Below are 21,058 nucleotides of genomic sequence, written 5' to 3'. Positions count from 1 at the left end.
ATGATCCACAATTTATAGAAGTCCAACAAAACTTTATTCATCTTGTTGAGAACAAACTGTGGATTTCAATATGAAACTTTGGGAAAAGTCCAAAATAGATTGTCTCATCATAATCAAATATTTCTAAAACGTGCCCCTGTCTCGACTCAGTCTTGGTGTTGAATGAGAATGCTGTTGTGGGATCTATACAACCTGTCGTTCGTCAACACTTGCTTGTTGTCTGATTGTGACAATGCAATCTGCACAGACCCCATAGCTCTTATGTCTGTCAAACAGCCCCTCAGAGAGGCAGATCTGCTGTTTGCACAGTCCAGTGAGCACCACAGCCTTTGCCTCAGCCCCCGATTCCTCCTTGGCAACTAGGCCAGCCTCCTCTGACCTCTGACCTGAGTCTTGACCTTTGGATGTGGAAAGAAAAAAATAGTTCCTGTCTAAATTCAGCCATTAGGATTTGGAGTAGACAGGGCCGTGCCCTCCAGGCTCCAAAGGAAGTGCACATCTTTGGGCAATGTGAGGTGAGAAAGATTATCAGCCAATGAGAGGACGAGCGTAAGAGCGTGATGAATTGTACAACCGAACAAGAGGCGTTTGATGGATGTCCAAATGAGCGGAATAATGGGTTGAGTGACGGATAGGTAGGAAGCAAACACTTAGGGTTTTTACTCAGAAGCGGATGTGGGTTGTTTGTTTTCAAGACAAAGAATGATGGATAGATTTGTGGATGAGATCGATTTGGCAAAAGACAGACTGAAGGCGTACTTTTTGGTTCATTTTTGCAATTATCGTCTTTAGCGGAAGAAGCTATCAAATATGCAATCTTACCAACCTGACTTGTGAGAACAAAAGCACAAAAGGCAGGTTAACTGTGCTAAAAGAAAGCACATTCGTAAATTAAGAAAGTATTTTGAGAGCTATATTATAAGTATCTTAGCATTATGAAATAGATTTTTACTTTTTTAACGAAGCAACATCAGGTTAATTAAAACAGGTAGAAACTTTTTTGGTTCCTGCTTATTTTGCATTCAGGGACACTTCAAAAGAAAGCTTCTTTTATATTGTTTTAAAGAAATGCGCTCGTTTGCATTCCCTTTAAAAAGCCGGTGGTTACGAGTTTGCTTCTGGAATGGTGTGTAACTGCGGCAGAGGGATTTCATTAAAATCATTACTGTTTGTGAAGCGCTGTGCCCAGTTCTGAGCTATGGCAACACATTTAAGTAGACAAGTGTTGGCAACAGCTGAACGCTCAGCTGGGAAAAGAATGGCTGAGGCAAGGGAAAGTACAACATGAGGGGGTCACACGCTCACATGCACATGCATGCAGCTCTGTCACATACAGCGCAGGCACAGGTGACAGCAAGTGGCTCTTAATCAGAAGTTTAGGAACCTGTTGAGTTGCTTGTGACCTTCTCTTTGCAAAAGGTTAACCTTCAACCTGACTGGCTTATTAAAGCAAGGAGAGCAAAAGCTGAAGTCAGCTCTCCATTTGCATCTTTTTTAAACCAATTTATTTTAATCTCTGTCTAAAATAGTTTTTCTCCTGCTCAGGTTGCAGCGATCCGTGTTTGCCCCGCTGCAGACTGCACAGACATGTGCTCATTGGTGACAAAATGTGTGGATATGGGAGGATTATCACTGCTCTGTTGTGGAATGCATAACAGGTCTAAATGGGGAAAATCAGAGCAAGAGGAGATGAGGAGACAGAGCCCTCAGTTTGCTGTTGCGTGAGAAGTTTTGCTTCACCTTGTGAAAAACGCTGAACCTGCCAGATAAGATTCGATTCTTCCAGCACTTTTGTCATTATTTGTTATTCCAATTTACTTATTACTTGTGCTTTTGTGGAATGACCAATGGCTGTGGCTGGAACCCACCGTGGGTTACCAAACAGTCACAGAGACGCAAAGAAAAACATGTTTCCTATTTTTACTCAGCTCAGTACAGAAGAAACATTTGCATAACAAAGTTTGCCAACACTGTGCTCAAAGTTGCCAGTGTATTTGGATTTACATACTTGCTGATCCACGGAGATAAAAACATGACTGCAAATTGTTCAATTTGATATTGAAACCCACATGATGCATTCACTGGCTTGGTTTTGGTCTAGTCTAAATCCATCAATGATGCATTTCTGAGAGGACACCAATTAATTCTTACACTTGGTGAGAAAATGCTGGAGTTAAACCACAAATCCTGTGTTCCAGTAGGTAAGTTGTTTTTGAACACTTCCTGTAACATCCATATATGCAAGAAGATCAGTAAGACCTGTCTGCATGAGCGTTCCTCCATTTGTTTTTGTCATCAGTCTTTTTTTTTTTAAACAGGAAGAGAAAAACAAAACATAATTTTTAAAACAGTTGATCATAGATTTACCTTAAGCAATCTGTTTACAGAACATGTAAACAAATACATACATAATTCTAAAAACAATAGTTTACAACAAGGAATGAATTGAATGAATCCAGATTTTCCTGCTTTCTACATAGAAAAAAGAAAAAACTTCATGGCTTTATGAACAAAACTCATCTTTGATTATGAAAAAAGGCTTAAAAGCTAATCTTTCTCAAAAATAATCCTGGCCATGAAGGAACATCCGTCTGCCACTGGCAGATCGAATTGTTTTTTTTTTTATCATCATCACATCTTACATTGATTTCTTTACTGGTGTAATAAAAATGCAAATACTCAACAAACACATTTTCTTTGAGCTGAAGACACAGTATTTATTAAGTACTTTTTTTCCAGTTCTGTATCCAAAGTTCTCTTTTGGGCCCTTTAGAATCAGTTGGTCGAAGAAAACCAAGTTCCTTTCCCGTCTGGTTAAAAAAATGAAATATCTTGAAGGAAAAAAAACAACATTAGTTTTATTTTAAATATAGAATGTAGGGAAAAATAATCTGCCACTTGTTGTTTAGTTAGTAAAGTTATGTGCAGATGGTAATAAAAAAAACTATAGTCTTTTTTTTATGTGTTTAGGTCACATTTCTAAAAACGTTCTTATATGAAGGACAGCTGTGCTAAAGTAGGAAAACTTCACTTCAGTGAAACATTAAAACCACAATCTAAACTAGTTTTCTTTACTTATGTAAGAAAAAAAGTTCGTTATTCAATCAAAAAAGAAAAAAAACCTTGTGACACCATTTTATTGAAATCATGGTCATTTTTAAAAAAAAGTGTAATTATAAATATGACCAGTTTATATTTGACAGGCCTTTTAAAACTGCATGTAAACATAGTGTATTCGTTATCTAATGTTAAAAAATGTTAAATAAATTATACTGTTTTTAAAGCTTTAATCATTTTTCCATATTTGATTGTATTTTCTAATTTTAACTATATTTTTAAATAATCCCAATAATAAAAGACGAACACTTTTATTTAAATAAGGTTGAATAAATTAAGCTAACAGTTGCATGCCAAACAATAGTCCCTTTACTGCTGTAGGAAGTAACATTTAGTTTGAGGAAATGTCGCCACCTGCTGGTGCAGTCGTGTTATAATTTAATCCAAATTAAAAAAAAGTATTATATTTGGGTAAAAAAATGTAGTGTTTGAATTTGTAAAACACACACACACACACAAACACACAGTCACACACACACACAAACCCAACTTATTTTGGTTAAGTTTACTATTTTTACCTTGACGACCTGGAAAAAATAGTAATATTTTCTAAAAAGCCCGAAACTGCAGAAAAAAAGTTTTAAAAAAAAAAAAATATATATATTAGAACTCAAAAGATTTTTATTTTTATTATTAAACCATTTGTTAGAACAGTAATGTTTTTTCTGTTCAGAACTAAACACGTGTGAGGCTGAAGAATGAATTGTAATAATACTTTTTTTTTTACATTTCATCTTCAGTGTTTAAAATAAAACACATTTTTTAAATATATGGGTTGTGTCTATTTCTTTTGGGGTTCAAGAAAAGGGACACAGTAAAACACATCTGTAGACTAGTATAAACCAGATTTCCCAGTAGAAGTTTGAACTCATTTTCTGAGCTGAGTCAGAAATGACTGTAACTGTGGACATGTCTGCTTTGTGTCAGACACTGGGATGGACTCACACGCAGTCACTTTGCTGCAGTGCTGTCGCTGATTTGTACTTCTTACCACAATCGTAACATGGAAACTTGAGGATTTGTGCTTTGAAACAAAACAAAAAAGTGACAAATAAATACAAGTAACCCACTTTAATCTGAGTTATTCATGAATTCATGCTTTGAGTTTACACTTGCATTTTTGCCAATTATTCTTATAAGGACTCTAAAATAAATGCTTTAGCTATAATCACCTTATGCTGCTTTTTGTCCCTTTTGTTTAAACTTTCTGCAGGTTGAGATTTTGATTTCTACAGTGCTGTCCTAACTGGCAGCCTGTGTTCTTTCTGCAGGACAGCATCAGTTTCTCAGTTTTTCTAATTTACTCTTTCAGCTTTTGTTTTTCTGCTCTGAAGAGCTTTAATGCACAGTCAGTGCTGCTCAGTGTTCCGTCTTCATGCTTGATGAAGCATCCAGCCCGTTCGTTACCATCGTGCAGGTCAACTCTTCAGCTGATTAGTTGCTTGTTCCGCACTTTCAGTCCTCGTGTTGTTAACACTTTGATATGTACCGTGAATGTTATCTACCGTACTCTGCTGTTTTGTGACTGTTCTGGAAGAACTGTAGACTGTCATTCACTGAAGTGTCCTTGAATCCAGTTTATCAAATGGGAGAAGTGGAGTTTGCCCTGTAGCCCTTGTGCTATCCTAGGCACTTTAACATTGGGAATTGGGTCATCTAGACCCTAGACAGTGCACTGAACCTTTTTTCTTCAATGATTTGTGAACCTCACTGGGGTCCATGTATTTCATGAAATCTTTCCACCTTTATCCACCTTTGTCATGGTAGGGAGAACACGTCAATGTAAGGGTGGGGTCATCTAAGATAGCACAAGGGTTAGAAGGTAGCGATTGTGTTATCACAAGTCATGCAACACATGAAAAAAATCTACCACCTGGAACTGTTTGTGTCCCAGTCAGTTGAACTTTTGTGAGATCATTTGGAAGATCTATTCGAATCAGATCCAGATGATGGGTGCCACACGAACAGAAGAAAGCCTGGGTCGCTCTGTGTGGATGGATCAGGGTCAGCCTCACAAAAGGTTCATGATCAGTGATGAGCCCATCAGCTTCCAGATCGGATCAATGAAATTCCATAAGGAAGCATTTATTCAAACATGAATTCAGCCGGGATTTAATCCTTGTGCTATCCTAGGCACTTTAACATTGAGAGTTGGGTCATCTAGACCCACTAGACAGTCCTCTGAACCTTTTCAATGATTTGTGATCTTCACCATGGATTACATGAAATCTTTCCACCTTTATCCATCTTTGTCATGGTAGGAATAATGCATCATTGTAAGGGTGGGGTCATCTAAGATAGCACAAGGGTTAAACCAGCACACTAGCTATGCAGACCGCACTCAAACTTTGATTTATGACATGATTCCTACCTGATTATAAATCTCTTTTATAGATCAAAAAAGCAAAAATTGGAGGAAATTACCAAGAAATATAAATTTGCCCAATTGAATTTATTTGGTTTTATGTAAAAATTACATTTAAAAACTTTTATTTTTTTTAATTTAAAACAACATTTTAAATGTGCTTACTTTATAGCAAATAAAACAAACCACATCATATAGTAATAATCTGAATCTTTATTTACTTTAACATTTACAACAAACACTATTATACAATGTAACCACTGAATGGTGGTAAAACTTCTCTGAAACATGCCAACAGCATCTGAAATAAATAGGACTAGAATGCCAGACGTCAGCGTGTTCAGAGGAAGGAAACGTACAGACCGACTGGAGCTGTAACAGCTTCTGGAGGCGCCTTGTCAACAAAACACACACAAATAGGAGCTTTGAAAGGATTTTGCAAGCTTTGATAATAAATTAAGGGTTAATGGATGCAAATGCACTTCTTGTGCGTAAAACAGATTCAAAACAAAACAAACAAAAAATAGGAAACCTAAAGGAGGATAATGCTGAATTAATACTGAACACAAACACCCCGTTAGCTGCACTGCACTAAGGCAGCAAAGAATCATAAGTTAGGCTACACCTGGCAAACGTAACACAAACTTTTGTTTATAAGTGAGGAATCACAGTGAGCTGCCAACATTCACACAAACAATAAAACAAAAAGGCATAACTGTTTTCCTAAATATGTCCACAGCATCCTCCACTGCAACTGAAAACCTGTGCAGAGCAGCTTGTTTAAGTGCAGAGGAGACGCACAGCTGGGGACTTTTCAGAACTTCTTCTTCCAGGCAGGAACGGCTGCACCGCGCGGCTTTGAACCGTCAACATTCACGCCGCTCATTCACACTTCAGCAAACACGCTCTACACACACACAAACATGCAAAAAAACTTCAGGTAGAAAAACAGCATTTTAAATCTTACTCTCAGATAAATTAGTTTGGAGGAACATTTCCCTTTGAAATATCATACATTCTTAACAGAAAGAAGTTTAACTGTTTGCTTTAGAAAACAAAAGGACGCTGTGGTCTGTTTAGGACCTTTGTCAGAGACAGTTGAAAGGAAAATCTGTGGATTTTTTTTATGTTAAGCGCATTGCAATGACAGCCACTTGAGCACAGTACAGCTGCAGGCACATGCACATGTGGGGTGAGCACGGGCACTGCTGCACCCAGAGCTGACTTCCAATTTGTGCACACCAAACTCAAACGTGCACGCTCTTAAGCAGGCGAGCGCACCCTTTGCCAGCACTCACGCACGCACGCACGCACACATGTCCAGCTGTTCTCTCTGGCGCCGCGCTGTGGTTGGTGGGCAGGCCTATCAGCGGCGGCTGGCCTCACACACTTAAAGGCAGCATGCCTGGAGGAGACACGGCCCTGGATGGAGCCATGGAGGTCAGAGAGCTGGGGTCCAGTCCATTGACAGTGCTGCAGTTGAGAAACCAAATGTTTATTTTCGTCGCTTTGTTAAGCAGATTCAAAGTAGAAAAAGAGAAGAAGAACCTACGTTTTATCAAAGTAAGTCGTGTGGATGGAGTGCGAGAACTTGGTGGCGTTGCTGTTGATGAGCGTGCCCTTGTCTGTGGAATAGGTTTTCCTCGCTGCCTGATCTTTGGCAAAGTTCCTACAAGCTGCAAGTTTGGACTCCAAAGCCTGGTGACCACAGAGTTTTTGGAGGACAGATTGTTACCCAGAGTTTAAATCCCACTCAATCGTTCCAGTCCAAAGATTTCCACTCACCCCCACTTTTCTCAGAAGGTCTCCAACAATATTAAGTGCTGAGATTCTTGCAGAAGGCGTGAGGGCGGAACCGCCGCTGCCGTTGGTAAGAGCTATTTGGAAAAAGGCAAAAATCAATCAATATGAGACACTTTTTAAAACAACTTTTGCAGAAACACCAGAGATGAATGAACGCAGACCTCTGGGGTTGATGAAGGAATGCTCCACACTTTTCCCTACAGGTGTTGCTGGGAGGGACAGAGAGGCTTGCATTGCAGAATCGGTCTTGTTATGCTCTAAAGTGGGCGAGCTTGGTGCTGACATCCTGTCTGTGGTCCGCTCTCGAACTGCCAGCTCCTGTCTCAGGTCTGCAGGGGAGAGGGGGAGACGCGTCAAACACGCCCTTTCATTCAATGGTGGGCGTGACTGTTTGATGACTCCTTACCTCGCGCCTCATCCTTCAGGCGCTGCACAGACACCAACAGAGACTCCTTCTCGTCCAGCTCGCTTTCCAGGAAGGCATTTCTCTCAATGGCCTGATTTAAACGGGCCTCAAAGTCTTCAAGAGACACTATTGTTGCCCTACAAGAAGAGAAAGAAAATCCCCAAAGAGTTTTAAAACCTGGGGCGATGTCCAAAAGTGGACAGCTTCAAGTGTCATCCTGACCTCTTGGCCCTCTCCAAATCATCGTTGGCCTGTTCAAGCTCTCGGACATATTTGTGAAGCTGCTCCTTGATGCTGCGCGTTTGACTTAAGTCATCCTCCAGCATGGAAACCTGTTTGTAGCTCTGGGCATACTGTTGCTCCAGTTTTTCCTGAGAGAGTGGGACAAAAAAAAGCAACAAGGTTTGAGCAAATCCAGAAAATCTAGAAGGAAAATAGAGCTCAGTCACGAAATAAAATGAAATTACCCGACAGTGAAGCCTTCTTCCACAATATTTACATTTCAAAGAGGCTTTTTGTTCCATGAAGAGGCCAACTGACTTTCTCTCAGATCTCCCTCACAGTGTAATTAGTGGCAGGACTGTGTCTTTCATTTTGTTCATTTAAACACTTCCTCATGACAATGTGTAAAGCAAGCACACTCACATGAGTAAAACACTACATTTTGTTATGTATACACACTTATAACCTAGAACACGGCGTGATTAGAAGCCCAATTTGTCTGTTCTATTTTCTCCTCCTTATCCTGACATCCCATTAAAGAGAGCTGCACTCTTATGTAAGAGCACGCCATATAAAACCTGCCACGGAAAAGAGGCAGCAAACACTGGACCTTGTGTTCAGCCCTGATCAGATAACCCTTTAGGTATGAAGTTACATAAATGACAAGAATATTCAGACAATGTAAAGTCTCAGATGGACTACAACGCTCCGGGTTACCTTGAGGTTTGACATTTCGCTCTTCAGCCTCTCATTTTCCGTCTGTAGATCTCGGAGTCGGTGCTCAGCCTGAGTCAACTGTGCCTCCAACTCGGCTTCTAGTTCCCGACTTCCCTCCTGAAACTCCTGTAGTTCTTCTTGGGCATCTTGGCAGCTGGAGGGTTACAAACACAACAGGGGAACATACGGGACATTGTCAAATATCAGTAAACCCGCGCACAATCCACCATTCAGTTCTGAAGAGCTGACCATGAGCAGACGTTCTGGAAAACTGACAGGCCTTTGTTCTGCGATAGGAGCCAAACACAGGGCTGTTCTGGTAGCTTTTCCCTCCCATAATAGTAGGAAATGACACCATTTAAAGAGCCAGACGTTTAGCGTTCAGTACGGACTGCTCAATGTGAGAGTCCACCTCATATTCAGCTATGAAAGAGCTGAGGTTAGACAGCAACAGGTTCAGAAACAGGCTCAGCAAAACAAACAGGTGGTCACTTGTCTTTGGCTATGGAGGGGGGGCTAAAGGTCCGGACAGAGCGACATCAACTAACTGACATGAAAACACACAAATGCATTGTCCTGAGAAATCTAGAACAATCTGTGTGTTGGAGTACATTTAAATAAGGCAAACAACCTTTGTGCCAGTAAACTCCTACTTCAGTCAACTTTTAATCTTTTGCAAAAGTGTTCGCAGTGGTATTTTAGTTATGATTATGCTGTTTCTAGCCAAAATCGTAATACCTGTATCGTTTTCTAAGACGGTTTCTGCAGAGTGACAGTTCATTAGTAATTGGCATTTATGAGCTGAGCTATCCGTTTACTCACACTTCAGCTAGCTTACAGCCTCTTACAACCCCAAACCAACATGTCTGGTGCCACAAAAATGGCGAGCAATATCGGAGTTATCCAGCCGTACAGTTTGGAGCCAGAAAACAAAGACATATGTGAGTCGCCTACAAGTGGATGCGTCAAAATGGAGCGGCGTAGGAGGCTTGTGGTCTCCCCAACGTATTTTCAAAGTCCCAAATAAGCTTCTTTTCAAATTGCAATTTTTCGCTTCTGATTCTCAACAATTTGAATAAAGAAATATTTAGAAATGGAACTTTAATCTCAATTTTCTTTATATATGTCCTCCATCATTAACAAAGTGCCACAAGAACTTGTTAAAAATACAGTTTTTCTTAAGAAGTCCCCCTGCTCCAAACTGTACAGAGAGCAGCCGAGTTGTGCTGATCGAATGACCTCTGAGTGACCCCACAGGGCTCGGAGTCCAGGCATCAGATGTGTTTGCACGGTCATTCCACACATGCCAGTGTCACTGAGGCCGCCCCATCAGCTAACATTGGCCTGTACCTTACAGCTCAGCTCGCTTTGACCACAGCTTTTAATGGAGAAGCCCACGATTTATTCATAAAAACACAAAACGAATCCAAGAAAGTTAGCTTTGAAACACTGCAGGCTAAAAGCTAAGACGTCTCACGAGAAACAAGTTAGAAAAACGTGTTGCGAGCTATAGTAAACCCATGGAAGCTCTTTTTTCATGAGTTGTTGCTGCACATGACCACAACAGGAATTCCTCTGAAAACCAACTGGACTTTAACCCCTCGTGTGCACGTTCATGCCTCTGAAAGCACAACCATCTCCAGCTTCACAATATTTAAAAAAAAAAAAAAAGATTTTCCAAACAGCGCCGGCCTCAAACATGTGGCTGTGGGGTCCGTCTGAATGCCTGTGGCATCTGCTCCAAAGCTAAACGCTGAGGCGTGTTGCTCATGAGTAAGTCAGCTGGTTTTTGACTGCTCCTTTGTCTGGTTGCTGCCCTTATTTGGACTAAAAGCAGTCATTCTGTGCAGAAACCTTTCCATAAAACAAATCTGTAAGCATTTTTATCCACCTGTCAATACATGGCATTTCTGTGATGTTGCACAATCCAATAAAAAAATAAATAAAAGGAGTCATGGCTAAAAATAAAAGCCTTATTATTGGGAGGTTAAGCAATACATCCAAGCAGACACAAGAAGAAAAAAAAAGCTTACCTTTTCTTATATTTAAGCGCTTGGGACTTCCAGTAATCAACTTCCTCATCCTTTGATGAAAATTTAGGAATCATCTCTGTGTCCATGTCAGGGCAACCTGAGAATGAAAAGATGCTTCATTGGTTTTTGTTTTTCACAAACAAGTGACTTAAGTTTGGCAGGAAAAATCAGATATGATGCACGTGCATCTTCAAATGAATTCTTTTAAGTTTTTCCTTCATATCAAAGCAATCAAAAAGGTCCACCTGGCCGATTAGCTGCAGCTTAGAGGCTTATACACACAAATCTGTGGATTTCAGTGCATATTACAAGTAATCATCCTCTCATTTTTTCTAATCTCTCCTTTATGTTGGTGTAATGCAAAACTATAAAGCAGCTTTTAATAAAAAGTCTGTTCTAAACTCTGCCTTCCTGTAGGATCTGCAAATGCCAACAGGCAGTTTTTGGGAATTCACAGGACACATCTGGAAAGAACAGTTCATGCTGCGAGTGGGCGACCTTTAGTCAGCACTTCCACCGCTGAACCTTCAGGATTATTAACTAAACCCTTTGAGTTAGCAAGTAGCTTTGGTATTCACTGATCTCAACAGAAAGCACTTCTCTCTCCAGGTAGAGAAGGTCCACACTCAGAGCGACAGCGACTTTGTTTTCAGATTCCTCTCTGATGAAGCAACAACAATTCTCAGAATGCATGACCCTCACGTGTTCCTAAGTTCCTTCTAAAACCACAGCGGAGAAAAGAGGGAAACTTTCCCCAGAAAGAAACAGAGAAAGCCTGACGGTCTCATATATGACAGACGGGGGATTTTTACAGGAAGTGCCAAAAACAAGACATAAAAAAGACTGAATACTACTGGAGGGTTTACTTTCAAACAGATCTTATTCTAACTTTAAAATAGGTTAACACCTAAATGAAAATTACACACACACGTTTAGTACACCATCACAAAAGTAACGGGTCAAATATAACACTACTTAAGAGTATAAAGCTTTCCACTTGTATCAAGAGCAGAGATATTCTGTCAGACCGTTATCTTTATTTTAGCATCAAACACTGAAATCTACAGTCTGTCATGTGGATGACTCCATAGGTAATTAGCTGACGTTGAAGTGACTAATGTTTGAGTGGGAAACAGGGAGGGAAAATAGGTTTACAGAAGTTCATGATCTTCAAATACCTAAAATTAGCTAAGTCTTATTTAAATGCTAGGACGAAGCAGTCCTGACAGGAAACACCAAATATGTCAACTACAGCCAAGCAGCGGAACTGTTAAGATGAAAATTTAAAGGAAACGTTAGTATTTGATGCTCTAGTCTAGAGTTTTCGCGGGAGCTGTTTGACGGCAAGCTGTAAGGTGAACACGCCTTTTACAGCAAATAAATAAGTAAATACAAAAAAGGTCGTACGACAGTTTAGATCAGAAACCGGCACTTAGAGATGTTGTTGCCTTCGTAACATTAATACAGCAAATTATCGAACGGCGATATAAAACTGAGGGTTACAGGGGGAAAAAAACCCTTACCTGCTCATATCAATTCGTTAAATCGTCCTCTTTATCCACGAGAAACCGTCCGGTCACTGAAACGTACGACGGAAGAAACCCAGGGGTAGTCGGTCTGTTTAGGAAATTGCCAACGCGTCTCCCGGAACCAACGTAAATCCAGACAGGGAGGAACGTGATGACGCAAATTTGTTACGTAAGACCCAGCCGCACCCTCTTTGTGGAGATTTGTGCGCGTCAGTGTAATTATAGTAAGGACCACTGGAGGACAGACGAGTGTCAAAAAAGTCCAGGGTGGAAAAGAATAGAATAGAATAGAATAGAATAGAATAGAATAGAATAGAATTAATTAATAGAATTAACACTTCGTTTTGTGCAAATAAGAGGATATTAAACTAAAGAAAGTTCTGGACGGTATCCTGTAGTCACCTGTTTTCACAGCTGGCCAGCCCTGTTTGACAAGTCGCATTACTTCATGTCGCCCACACCCATAGCCAATAGCAAAGGCAGCTGATCAGGAAACAGTAGTTTGGAAAGCACACTACTGCTGGGTGGACGGTTTCCCAGTGCTACAGTCTTTAAATGGCCCTTCAGAAGGAGTACAGCCTGGAGGACACGCGAGAATGTCCGGTGTGCTACGACAGTCTCGCGGGCATTGAGAGGACTCTGAGCTGCGGACATGTGTTCTGCCACGACTGCCTGGTCAAGATGCTGGTCAGCATCAAAAGGGAGGGAAACATCCAAGACACCATCGCCTGTCCCATCTGTCGACATCTGACTTTCATCACGAGACAAAGCGAAGCGTTGCAGCCGCTCATAGAGAAAAAGGATCCGGACGAAGGGCAGACCCTGGAGGTGCCTCTGCCCGTGTCACAGGGAGGGCAGCTCCAGAGCGCACAGCGCGTCTCCAGAGACTCCTTACTGAACGAATCCAACAGGAGTTCCCATTTCTTCTGCAGGTGCATCTCTTGGAAACTTCATAGCCAGAGAACAATCAGTTCCAGCCCAAATGCACATCAAGTTTACATCATAAGCACCCAAGGGAGACCTATGACTGAGGAGGACGCGCTCGATGTCTGGACTGTAGTCAATCCTCAAAGCAGGCGAAGACGCACTGGTTGCGTTTGCTCAACGGCGCGATGCCTGGTCTTCTTGCTTTCGGCATTTACTGTTCTGGCACTGGTGACTTTAACTTTACCCTGGATATTACTGTTATAATGTGACAGAATAGTAATCTTTCTGAGCATTGTGCGTTCAAGCCCAATTTAACGCACATAATGTTAAAGGTATTAAGTTGACATTGTTTCCTTTTACTATTATTTTTTAAAGATGTGAATAAGCACTTATTTTGACTGACTCAATAATGGAAAAGTAAACAAAAAAACATTTTGTAATCACAGTCAGATTATGTGCACAGATAATAAACAAGGTTTGTTATAATGTTGGGTCTCTATACTCTATTTGGAGACATTTTTCTCTTTAGTTTGTCAACATTTGTCCAAGCAAAGAATACAGTTTTCATTATATAGAAATCAAATCAGATTTTTGCTTAAAAAGAGTAGATAATTTCAATGTGCATGATGTTAAAAATTGAAATTCACGTTTTGTTTTCGTTAAGTAAAAAATTCTTGGAAATGAATAGTGAAAATGTTCAAAGATGATCTCACTGAGTTGTTTTGTGCTGCTTGATTGGGGAAGTTTAAAATGTATCACCACCATCCTTTCCTGAAGTGTACACTCCCAGTTTCATCCTCAAGTCACCCCTGATCGACCTGTCGTACAGGTTTCACACCTAAAAGATACTTTCCTCTTCAGGTTAACCTAATTTTAGTCGGTTTTCAGAGACTATTTCTATTTCAGATAGGATATAACTCTTAAGCTATTATCCCTTTAATGTGCTTAGATACTGTATGTACAGTCACACCCATACAGTCGATAATGCAAAAAGAAAAAAAAATGTAGATAAGAATTGGTTTGCCTGCCAGCAGCGGGGAAAACATTTAAAGAATGACATATATGAGTTTAAATTTTAACTATTTTGGATAAGAAAATGGTACTCATGCTGGAAATGACTAATAAACACAAAAAATTAACACAACTTAAGTACTTTTATTTCTTAAAGTAAAACCATAAGTTGACCTGTAAAAAGGTGACAAAGTATTTCAAAATTTCAAAGTATTTCTCCGTGAACAAAAACAAAACAGGCATTGCTAACGTTACCTTAAATCTGAAAAAATAGCACAAAAGTTTGTCAACAAAGTAAAATGCACCTAAAATAGAAATAAATCCACATTAGATATGATTATTAAAAATGTAAAGTTTAATATATATATATTTAGTTCTGACATTCTGATAAGGATTGCAGGAAGGCTTCACAGTACACACTGTGTTCAACTCGATATGCTAAGCAGAAAGGGGAGAGGAGGTGGGCTTGATAAGCGGGAGATTTTATTTGTACAATAGTTGTGAAAGCAGAAGGAGGCAGTACATCCATAGGCAACTTCCAGTCCTTCACTGTATTGCTCTGAAACCCCCTGCTAAAGGACCACCCACTGCACCCTCACATTGCCTTAAACCCATCTCTTTGTTTTTTGCTTCTCTTCATTCCCCCTAACAATCCTTCAAGATTGTGATTGACACAAACATGAACTATCAAAAGACTATCTACGAAGTACATGCATGAAACCTTTTATCCTCGGATTTGAACCTTAAATAAAATGGGCTGAAGCAACATTAGTAAGATGATAGATAAAAAAGCCAATAGTTATTAAAAAGATAAAACTATATAACGGTGAACCATTTGGTACAAACAATCACTCCTATGGATATGTTTGACATTTGCTGTCAGGTTATTGTCCTAGCAAAAATGAAATATCATGACTCCCATTTCTTAGAGGAGTTTTTCTTCTAGCAGCATGGTAACCACACTGAATATGAATATGAAAGCATGCCTTTAGTTAGCTGCAAGTTTCAGACATGATGCACGAAAGCACTAAGATTGCCATGATCTGGGAAAAAAACAAACAACAACAAAAGGAAAAACATGCCAACACACCCTTACTGACATCATTCAAATACTATTTCTCATGAGCCGCAATGCTCATTACACAATAAGAAAAATTTGCATTAGTCACATTCAGAGAATCACCTGCCTCCTTGTACACATGTATGAATTCAGCACAGATAGTAGGCCTTTTAGTTCCAAAGTAACAACCAGAGTGAGGGCACTTGCAATTATTGTCATATAATTACCACAACTATTAAGATAATCAACATCACCAAAATCTTTAAAACTAATCCATTGAGAACACACACTGAAGCATACCATAGATCCCTTTAGGAGAGACTGATCGTTTATTTATTGAAACAAAAAACAACTCAAAAGATTGCTTTGCAATGAAATTAATGGCTTCTTTTGTGAATGTTTGGAAAAGGTGACTTTTTTTGGAGTGAGGTGGATCAGTAAACACTGTAATTGCACTTTAACTGACAAAATTACCGCCTTAAGACATTTTGTATCAAACACAAAAGTGACGCTGCTGCACTCTCATTTGTTGTCTTGGAAACAAAGAAATTGTTTTCAATTTTTTTCTCCATTTTGTCCTGTTAGAACATAATTAGTCCAACGGCGAAGGCTGAGACGGATCCATGTAGGAGCTGAGAAATCGGATCATTCAAATAGAATTCTTCAGTTCAGAGATTAATAAAAAAAATGGATAACACAGGGTTTTAATGTGCAAGTCACTCAAACTCCTGTGTGCCTGAACCTCAAAGCTCAGGACACAAAATGAAAAAGGCCTTAGCTGATTTCTAGCAGAAAGAATTTTCTGCTTCTCTGCTGCAGCATTGTAGTAACCTGGTGTTAAAGTAAAAAATTATGAATCTACAGTACATCTGTTCATTGTGTGCAGGGACAAAAATAACATTGATTTCTTTATCATTACATTTTCTACACAATAAATATCAGCACATGTATTATAATTATTATATTCTCAAGATATGCATTTCACATAAACGTTTCCTCTCAACTTTATATACATCAGTAAATGTACAGTTGTATTTACATTTTGGGCTGAATATAACCAAACCTGAAGCACTTAAAATTAAGTTAAGAAAAAAAAATCACATGAACAGAAAGTCAGTGTAGTCATCCATTCATAATCAGAGATAACTGACAAAGAAACAAGCAGGTTGTACGCTTGCTCTCAGGGTGGGGGGAATAAACAACACACAGAAAGTAAAGCACTGCTATTCTGAGGCCTTGAAGCAAAAGCAGGTAGATCTTATTGACTTGTCATGCAAAAAATAAATTAAAAAAATAAGTTTTTTTTTCTCAAACAAAAGAAGGATAGAAGTACAGAAGCACAATCTACATTAACATTCTTATCATCTGTGCAGGTACAGTAACAAGTGAGCAGATCTATACAAAGAGAAATGTCTGACGAAAAAAAAAAAGGATAATAAAACATAGCAGGTTAAGGTTACATCAACAATATTTCTAATTGTGCATGCAAAGCTTGTATTTTCATGTCAAAAGTTTTATTTTTACTGTGCAGAAAGCTTCAATACCCTGTGAGCAATAAAACCAGGCTGCGCCTGAGAATGAGCTTTGTGCTGAACAATGTCAGGTTTTAAACTTTTATGATGTGTTCTAACTTTTGTTCTAATAAGGCAAAAATGATTAAAAAAACAACACAAAACAAAAATGGACAAAGCAGTTAAAAAAAAATCGTATGCAATTTAATACTTATCTGTGTTCCAGTCTTTCTTCTTAAAGGCAACTGTTCCTCCATGGCATTTTTGTGTTTTTGGAGTCACATGAATTTTATAGCGAGCTGTTGTAAAATATGAGCTTCAGCAACAGTTAAGAAGAGCATGTTTAGCCATGAAGGAGGTGTATATGTTTGTGTGTAGAAGCGGGGAGTTGCTGGTAAAGGATGCCTCAGGGTCATAGGTCATAGGATGGTGCTCTGGGGCTCCTCCTCAGCCAGAGCATCCCCTTCTGGAGAGTCTGTCACTGCCAGGGACCTCCTGCAGGGGGCGCCGCTGAACTCATCGATGAGGCTGTCCAGATTGACATTGATGGAGGGGATTTCATAATTGAAGATATCTAATGGTGGGCATGATGGGAAAGGTAAAAGATGATGAGCAGAGTAGTGGAAATGGTGTAAATGAGCAAAAGGAGGAGGAGGGGGGCATATGATTATGATCATGAGGTGTGAAAATAGAAGAGAGCAGAAATAATATTAATTGTTTTGAGTCAGGACTTGTGGTAAGCGGTGTATGATGTCTGGCCTGAATGAAGGAATAAGTAGGTTACATGTACATTCTACACAGGGATGTTTTCAGAGTGTTCTCTCAGTCATACCAGCAAACTCGAATGGCACATCACAACTTTTTGTGTCGTTAGAGACGACGGCAACAAAAATTTAGTCAGATTAAATACAACAAGCTGTCACGAAGACTTTACAATGGCACGTTGCAAGTCTACAACAATGGCCACATAACCCAACACAGAGGCAACAGGATGTACAGTATGTGGAGAAAAATGGCACCGAGATGCCGAGAAACAATGAAAATCTCTGGGGCTGTTTATAGTTTTTGCTAAAAATACAGATTATCTAGGGTTCTGCTCCATTTACTGGAAGCTGAAGGTCCAAATAGATGCTTAACTATTTCTGTGTAGGAATGAGATGGGCGTGGCAGTGTAGTAGGAGAAAGCAGAGGTTATAAAAAGCGATGAACCTGCTGGAGGAAGAGAGCGGGTTATCTATGGACCCCTGATAAAAAGTGGCTGCGGCATTAGAGGGAGGGATGTCTGCGGAACAAAAGGAAGAGGAACCTTTGGAAAGCGATGGCGTCTGTAATGTGACAGCGGCGGGGTACACTCTGGGAAGTCCTTAAGCCGTGCATTATTCGTTAAAGTAAGACGCAATGAGAATGACACACTGCTAAAAGAGGAGCATGTTCTGATTGAGAGCTACACGTGTTTGAGGCAGGCTGCAGGAGACCCCAGAGGCATCCACAGTACGAGGCCAGGCAGTGAGATGGAGAGCATGGGGCGAGGGGGGGCGGTCTGGCTTACCCTAAAAGTCCCCCTCACATTTAGCCCACATTGAATCCCTGGCCTCACACAGCTGTAAAGTACACAATGTTAGCAAAGGGGGGATAAGAAAATGATAAATATAACAAAGTAAGAAAATAAGTGGAATTATTTAGAGAACACCTCATCATCAGAACACCATACTGTATGTATTAGGTGGGGGTTATCAAAATTTGTTTAGGAGACACCTGTCTGGTGTGGACTGTGTACGCCTCTGACCTACCTCTGCCTCGGGGTGAGGGGGGGGTCTCGGTAACACAGATAAACAGAGAGCACAGGATGAATCTAATGGTAACTTCCATACAAGCAGGACAAGCTATGTTTCTCTGATGTTTCCACACCTTATCCAGAAACATCATCACATAACACAAACAATGAATACATAAGTCAGTAAGGCTGCTTACAGAAGCATTTTTCTAATATTCACTTTGCAACCATCTCAGGCATGGGCGTCTAAAAGGCAACTTTTATTCATTTAGAAACTTGGTTGGGAATAGTCAGTTATGGGGGTCTTCTGTCTCTACAGTCCTACAGGGTCCTACACTCGTCCACCATCTAAATTAGACAGAGCCACAGCGAGTCTGAGAGGAGGCCGCTGCAGCCCCACCTGTGGTGGCGAAGGGGGTGTCGTTGCAAAGAGCTGCTGTTTACCTGTAGACATGCTTTCTCCAGGTGAAAGCCCATCCAGAAGGCCCTGCTCCAGAGGCTGAGAAACTGCTGATGTAGCCATGCCAGGCATCCCTGGGGGAACTGTGGGCGGCTGAGGAGGGGGTAAGCTTGGTCTTTGCCTGGGCTTTGGGGCTGGCCGTGACTTGGTGAGCGTTCCAGTTAAAGAGGGTGGGGACGAAAGCGAGTGGAGGGCCCCGAGTGGAGTCTGCCCAGGGGAGGAGGGGGGTACTTGCCCTGGTGGACAGGTGAGTCCATAAGGGGAGGGTGTGCTAGGAGGTGTTGGAGAAAGGCTAACAGGTGATGGCTGACTGGTGGACTGGTCGGACATCCCTCCAGACTGCCCGTATGGGACTTTGGGTGGCGCAGGAGCCAATTTCTTAGAACCTGAGAGACGCAACAAACAGCTTTACAACTCTCTTCCTATAAGATGTAAAAGAAGATAACGTAAAGGCAGAGCAGACCTTTGCGCAGAGTGTGTGGACTGTGCTCTGTAGAGAGGGGGGACTGGCTGCTGCTCTGTGGACTACAGCTGGGAGGGGCTACAGGACCTGGAACCTGAATGGGTTTGTGTCCAATTACAGGGGAAAGTTCCTTACTCTTCAGTGTACTGAAAAAAAGAAACAGACAAATAACAATGACAAACAAACAAACAAAAAAAAACGCACCAGATTACACAAAGTATGTTTTTTTGTTGAGTGTATTTTGTCAAAACTGCAAGTAGTGCTTCAGGGTCACAAGTCAAAGCCACCAGCATCACCATGATGTAACATAATGGGAAGTTATGAACGCACAATAAAAATATTACAAAAGTCAAAGCACACGTATAAAAGACAGGCCAGGAGAATATCCAGGATCAGAGCTGACAAAAAGCTCCTGTCATTCCCCTGAAAATATGCAGCACGTTTTCTACAAATCTTTTCATTCACGGTAAAGTGGAGTGCCTTCTGACATCAGACATTAAATCTGATGATCATCCTAAGGTTTTAAAGAAAGTTCTACCTGGTTGTCCTTCATCTTAATGTGAAGAATGGGAAAAATATTATCCAAGGTATAATGCAGTTGTAATAATCTGTACTGAAAACTAGCTATTTATCAGATGATTTCCATCCATGCATGTTTAGGTTGTTCAGTAGCAACATAGTTATACTAGTCTGGATGTCAAAATAGGCCTTAGTCACATGCAGGTGTACAGGGGTTGACCCATGTGGGGGTTGCAGGCTTTTGCGTTGTCTTGGCCCGTGGAGGATCGCAGAGTGGAGCGGCTGCACCTCAAGGGGAGTGCAGGTGTGTCTTGCAGTTCTCTTAAGGCACCTGCAAGACACCCCTTTTACCATGGAGTGGTCATGGTGAAAAGGTAGAGCGGTTGACCTGTGTGTCAAGATACTGAACCCCACATTGCCACTAGTGGTTTTATGTTTGCGCCAATGTTGGGTAGTGGATTCGCCTTCATGGGTGAATAAGACTGTGACTATAAAGCCCTTTAGGCCTACTAAGAAGGTAGTAAAGGCTTATATGGGCATACACCATTTGTGTGGCCACCTCAACCGGTGTAATTGAAAATGAGAAGTAAAATTGTAATTGTGGTACGTGTACCATGAAGTATTTGTAAGGCTTGTAAGTCGCACGCAGTTATGACATAAGGATGATGCTGTTGAACGGTGCCCTTACGCCACACTCCAGTCATTAGTTTTACTGACCCCTTGCGAATGCCACACTTAGGGGGGATCACGTGATATGTAAGTACCCATAGGAAGCCCACACAAAAAACTACACTCAGATTCTCCAATTTCCAAATTTCTAACAGCCAGGCTGCACGCGAGGAGCACTTATCACATAAACATTACTCACGGGCCCCTTGCGCAGTCCCCAGGATTTTGGAAGAGTCAAAAAAAAAATTGTTTAATGACACGCCTGCGTCTCACCAAGATCACCCTTACCCACCACTGCGTGCTGTATGAGTTTTTACCACGACCTGTCGCCAGCATCATGCCTTCAGGAAAAAAAATGTGCACAAACATTTTCATTTTACAGACTCACTGAGCAGTCTAGGACCTTGTTATTTCGAGCGGGTCACCTGCGTGCTTTGTACAGGTTTGCCCAGACAGCCTGACTCCATCCATA

General features: G+C 40.7%; 2 protein-coding genes across 8 annotated transcripts in view; both read right to left on the bottom strand.

Moving 5' to 3' along the window:
* Positions 1-5,675: 5,675 nt before the first annotated feature.
* ndel1b (nudE neurodevelopment protein 1-like 1b) lies at positions 5,676-12,713 on the bottom strand. The gene is made up of 10 exons (XM_004071395.5): positions 12,595-12,713; positions 12,187-12,426; positions 10,664-10,760; positions 8,631-8,784; positions 7,914-8,062; positions 7,692-7,828; positions 7,447-7,614; positions 7,268-7,359; positions 7,035-7,180; positions 5,676-6,955 (listed from the first exon to the last, which is right to left on the bottom strand). The coding sequence occupies exons 3-10, from the start codon at positions 10,747-10,749 to the stop codon at positions 6,865-6,867; spliced, it is 1,023 nt and encodes a 340-aa protein (XP_004071443.1). The 5' UTR covers positions 10,750-10,760; positions 12,187-12,426; positions 12,595-12,713; the 3' UTR covers positions 5,676-6,864.
* A 1,749-nt stretch (positions 12,714-14,462) lies between these two features.
* The window catches only part of arhgap44a (Rho GTPase activating protein 44a), a 31,963-nt gene continuing 25,367 nt past the window's right edge, over positions 14,463-21,058 (bottom strand). For 4 of the 7 annotated variants that reach the window (XM_023957513.2, XM_023957517.2, XM_023957514.2 and 1 more), the window contains 3 exons: positions 19,399-19,544; positions 18,920-19,321; positions 14,463-17,275 (listed from right to left, as the gene is read on the bottom strand). In XM_023957513.2, coding sequence (XP_023813281.1) covers positions 17,121-17,275; positions 18,920-19,321; positions 19,399-19,544 — 703 coding nt within the window. In that variant the 3' untranslated portion in view covers positions 14,463-17,120. Of the gene's footprint in view, positions 17,276-18,250; positions 18,303-18,919; positions 19,322-19,398; positions 19,545-21,058 lie in introns of all 7 variants that reach the window. The other 3 variants (XM_023957516.2, XM_078950945.1, XM_023957518.2) reach the window with 2 other exon arrangements.

Source organism: Oryzias latipes, chromosome 8, assembly GCF_053564925.1.
Source record: "Oryzias latipes strain Hd-rR chromosome 8, Olatipes_Hd-rR_3.1".
Lineage (NCBI taxonomy): Eukaryota > Metazoa > Chordata > Actinopteri > Beloniformes > Adrianichthyidae > Oryzias > Oryzias latipes.
The sequence above is the reverse complement of the archived record's forward strand: the minus strand, read 5'-3'. Positions and strand labels throughout refer to the sequence as shown.

Coding starts and splice junctions, on each gene's coding strand:
- ndel1b (XM_004071395.5), bottom strand. CDS start 10,749: ATGGACACAGAGATGATTCCTAAATTTTCATCAAAGGATGAGGAAGTT. Junction 7,360..7,446: donor TTCCTTCATCAACCCCAGAG/GTCTGCGTTCAT, acceptor TTTTCCAAATAG/CTCTTACCAACGGCAGCGGC. Junction 7,181..7,267: donor ACCTTCTGAGAAAAGTGGGG/GTGAGTGGAAAT, acceptor TGTGGTCACCAG/GCTTTGGAGTCCAAACTTGC.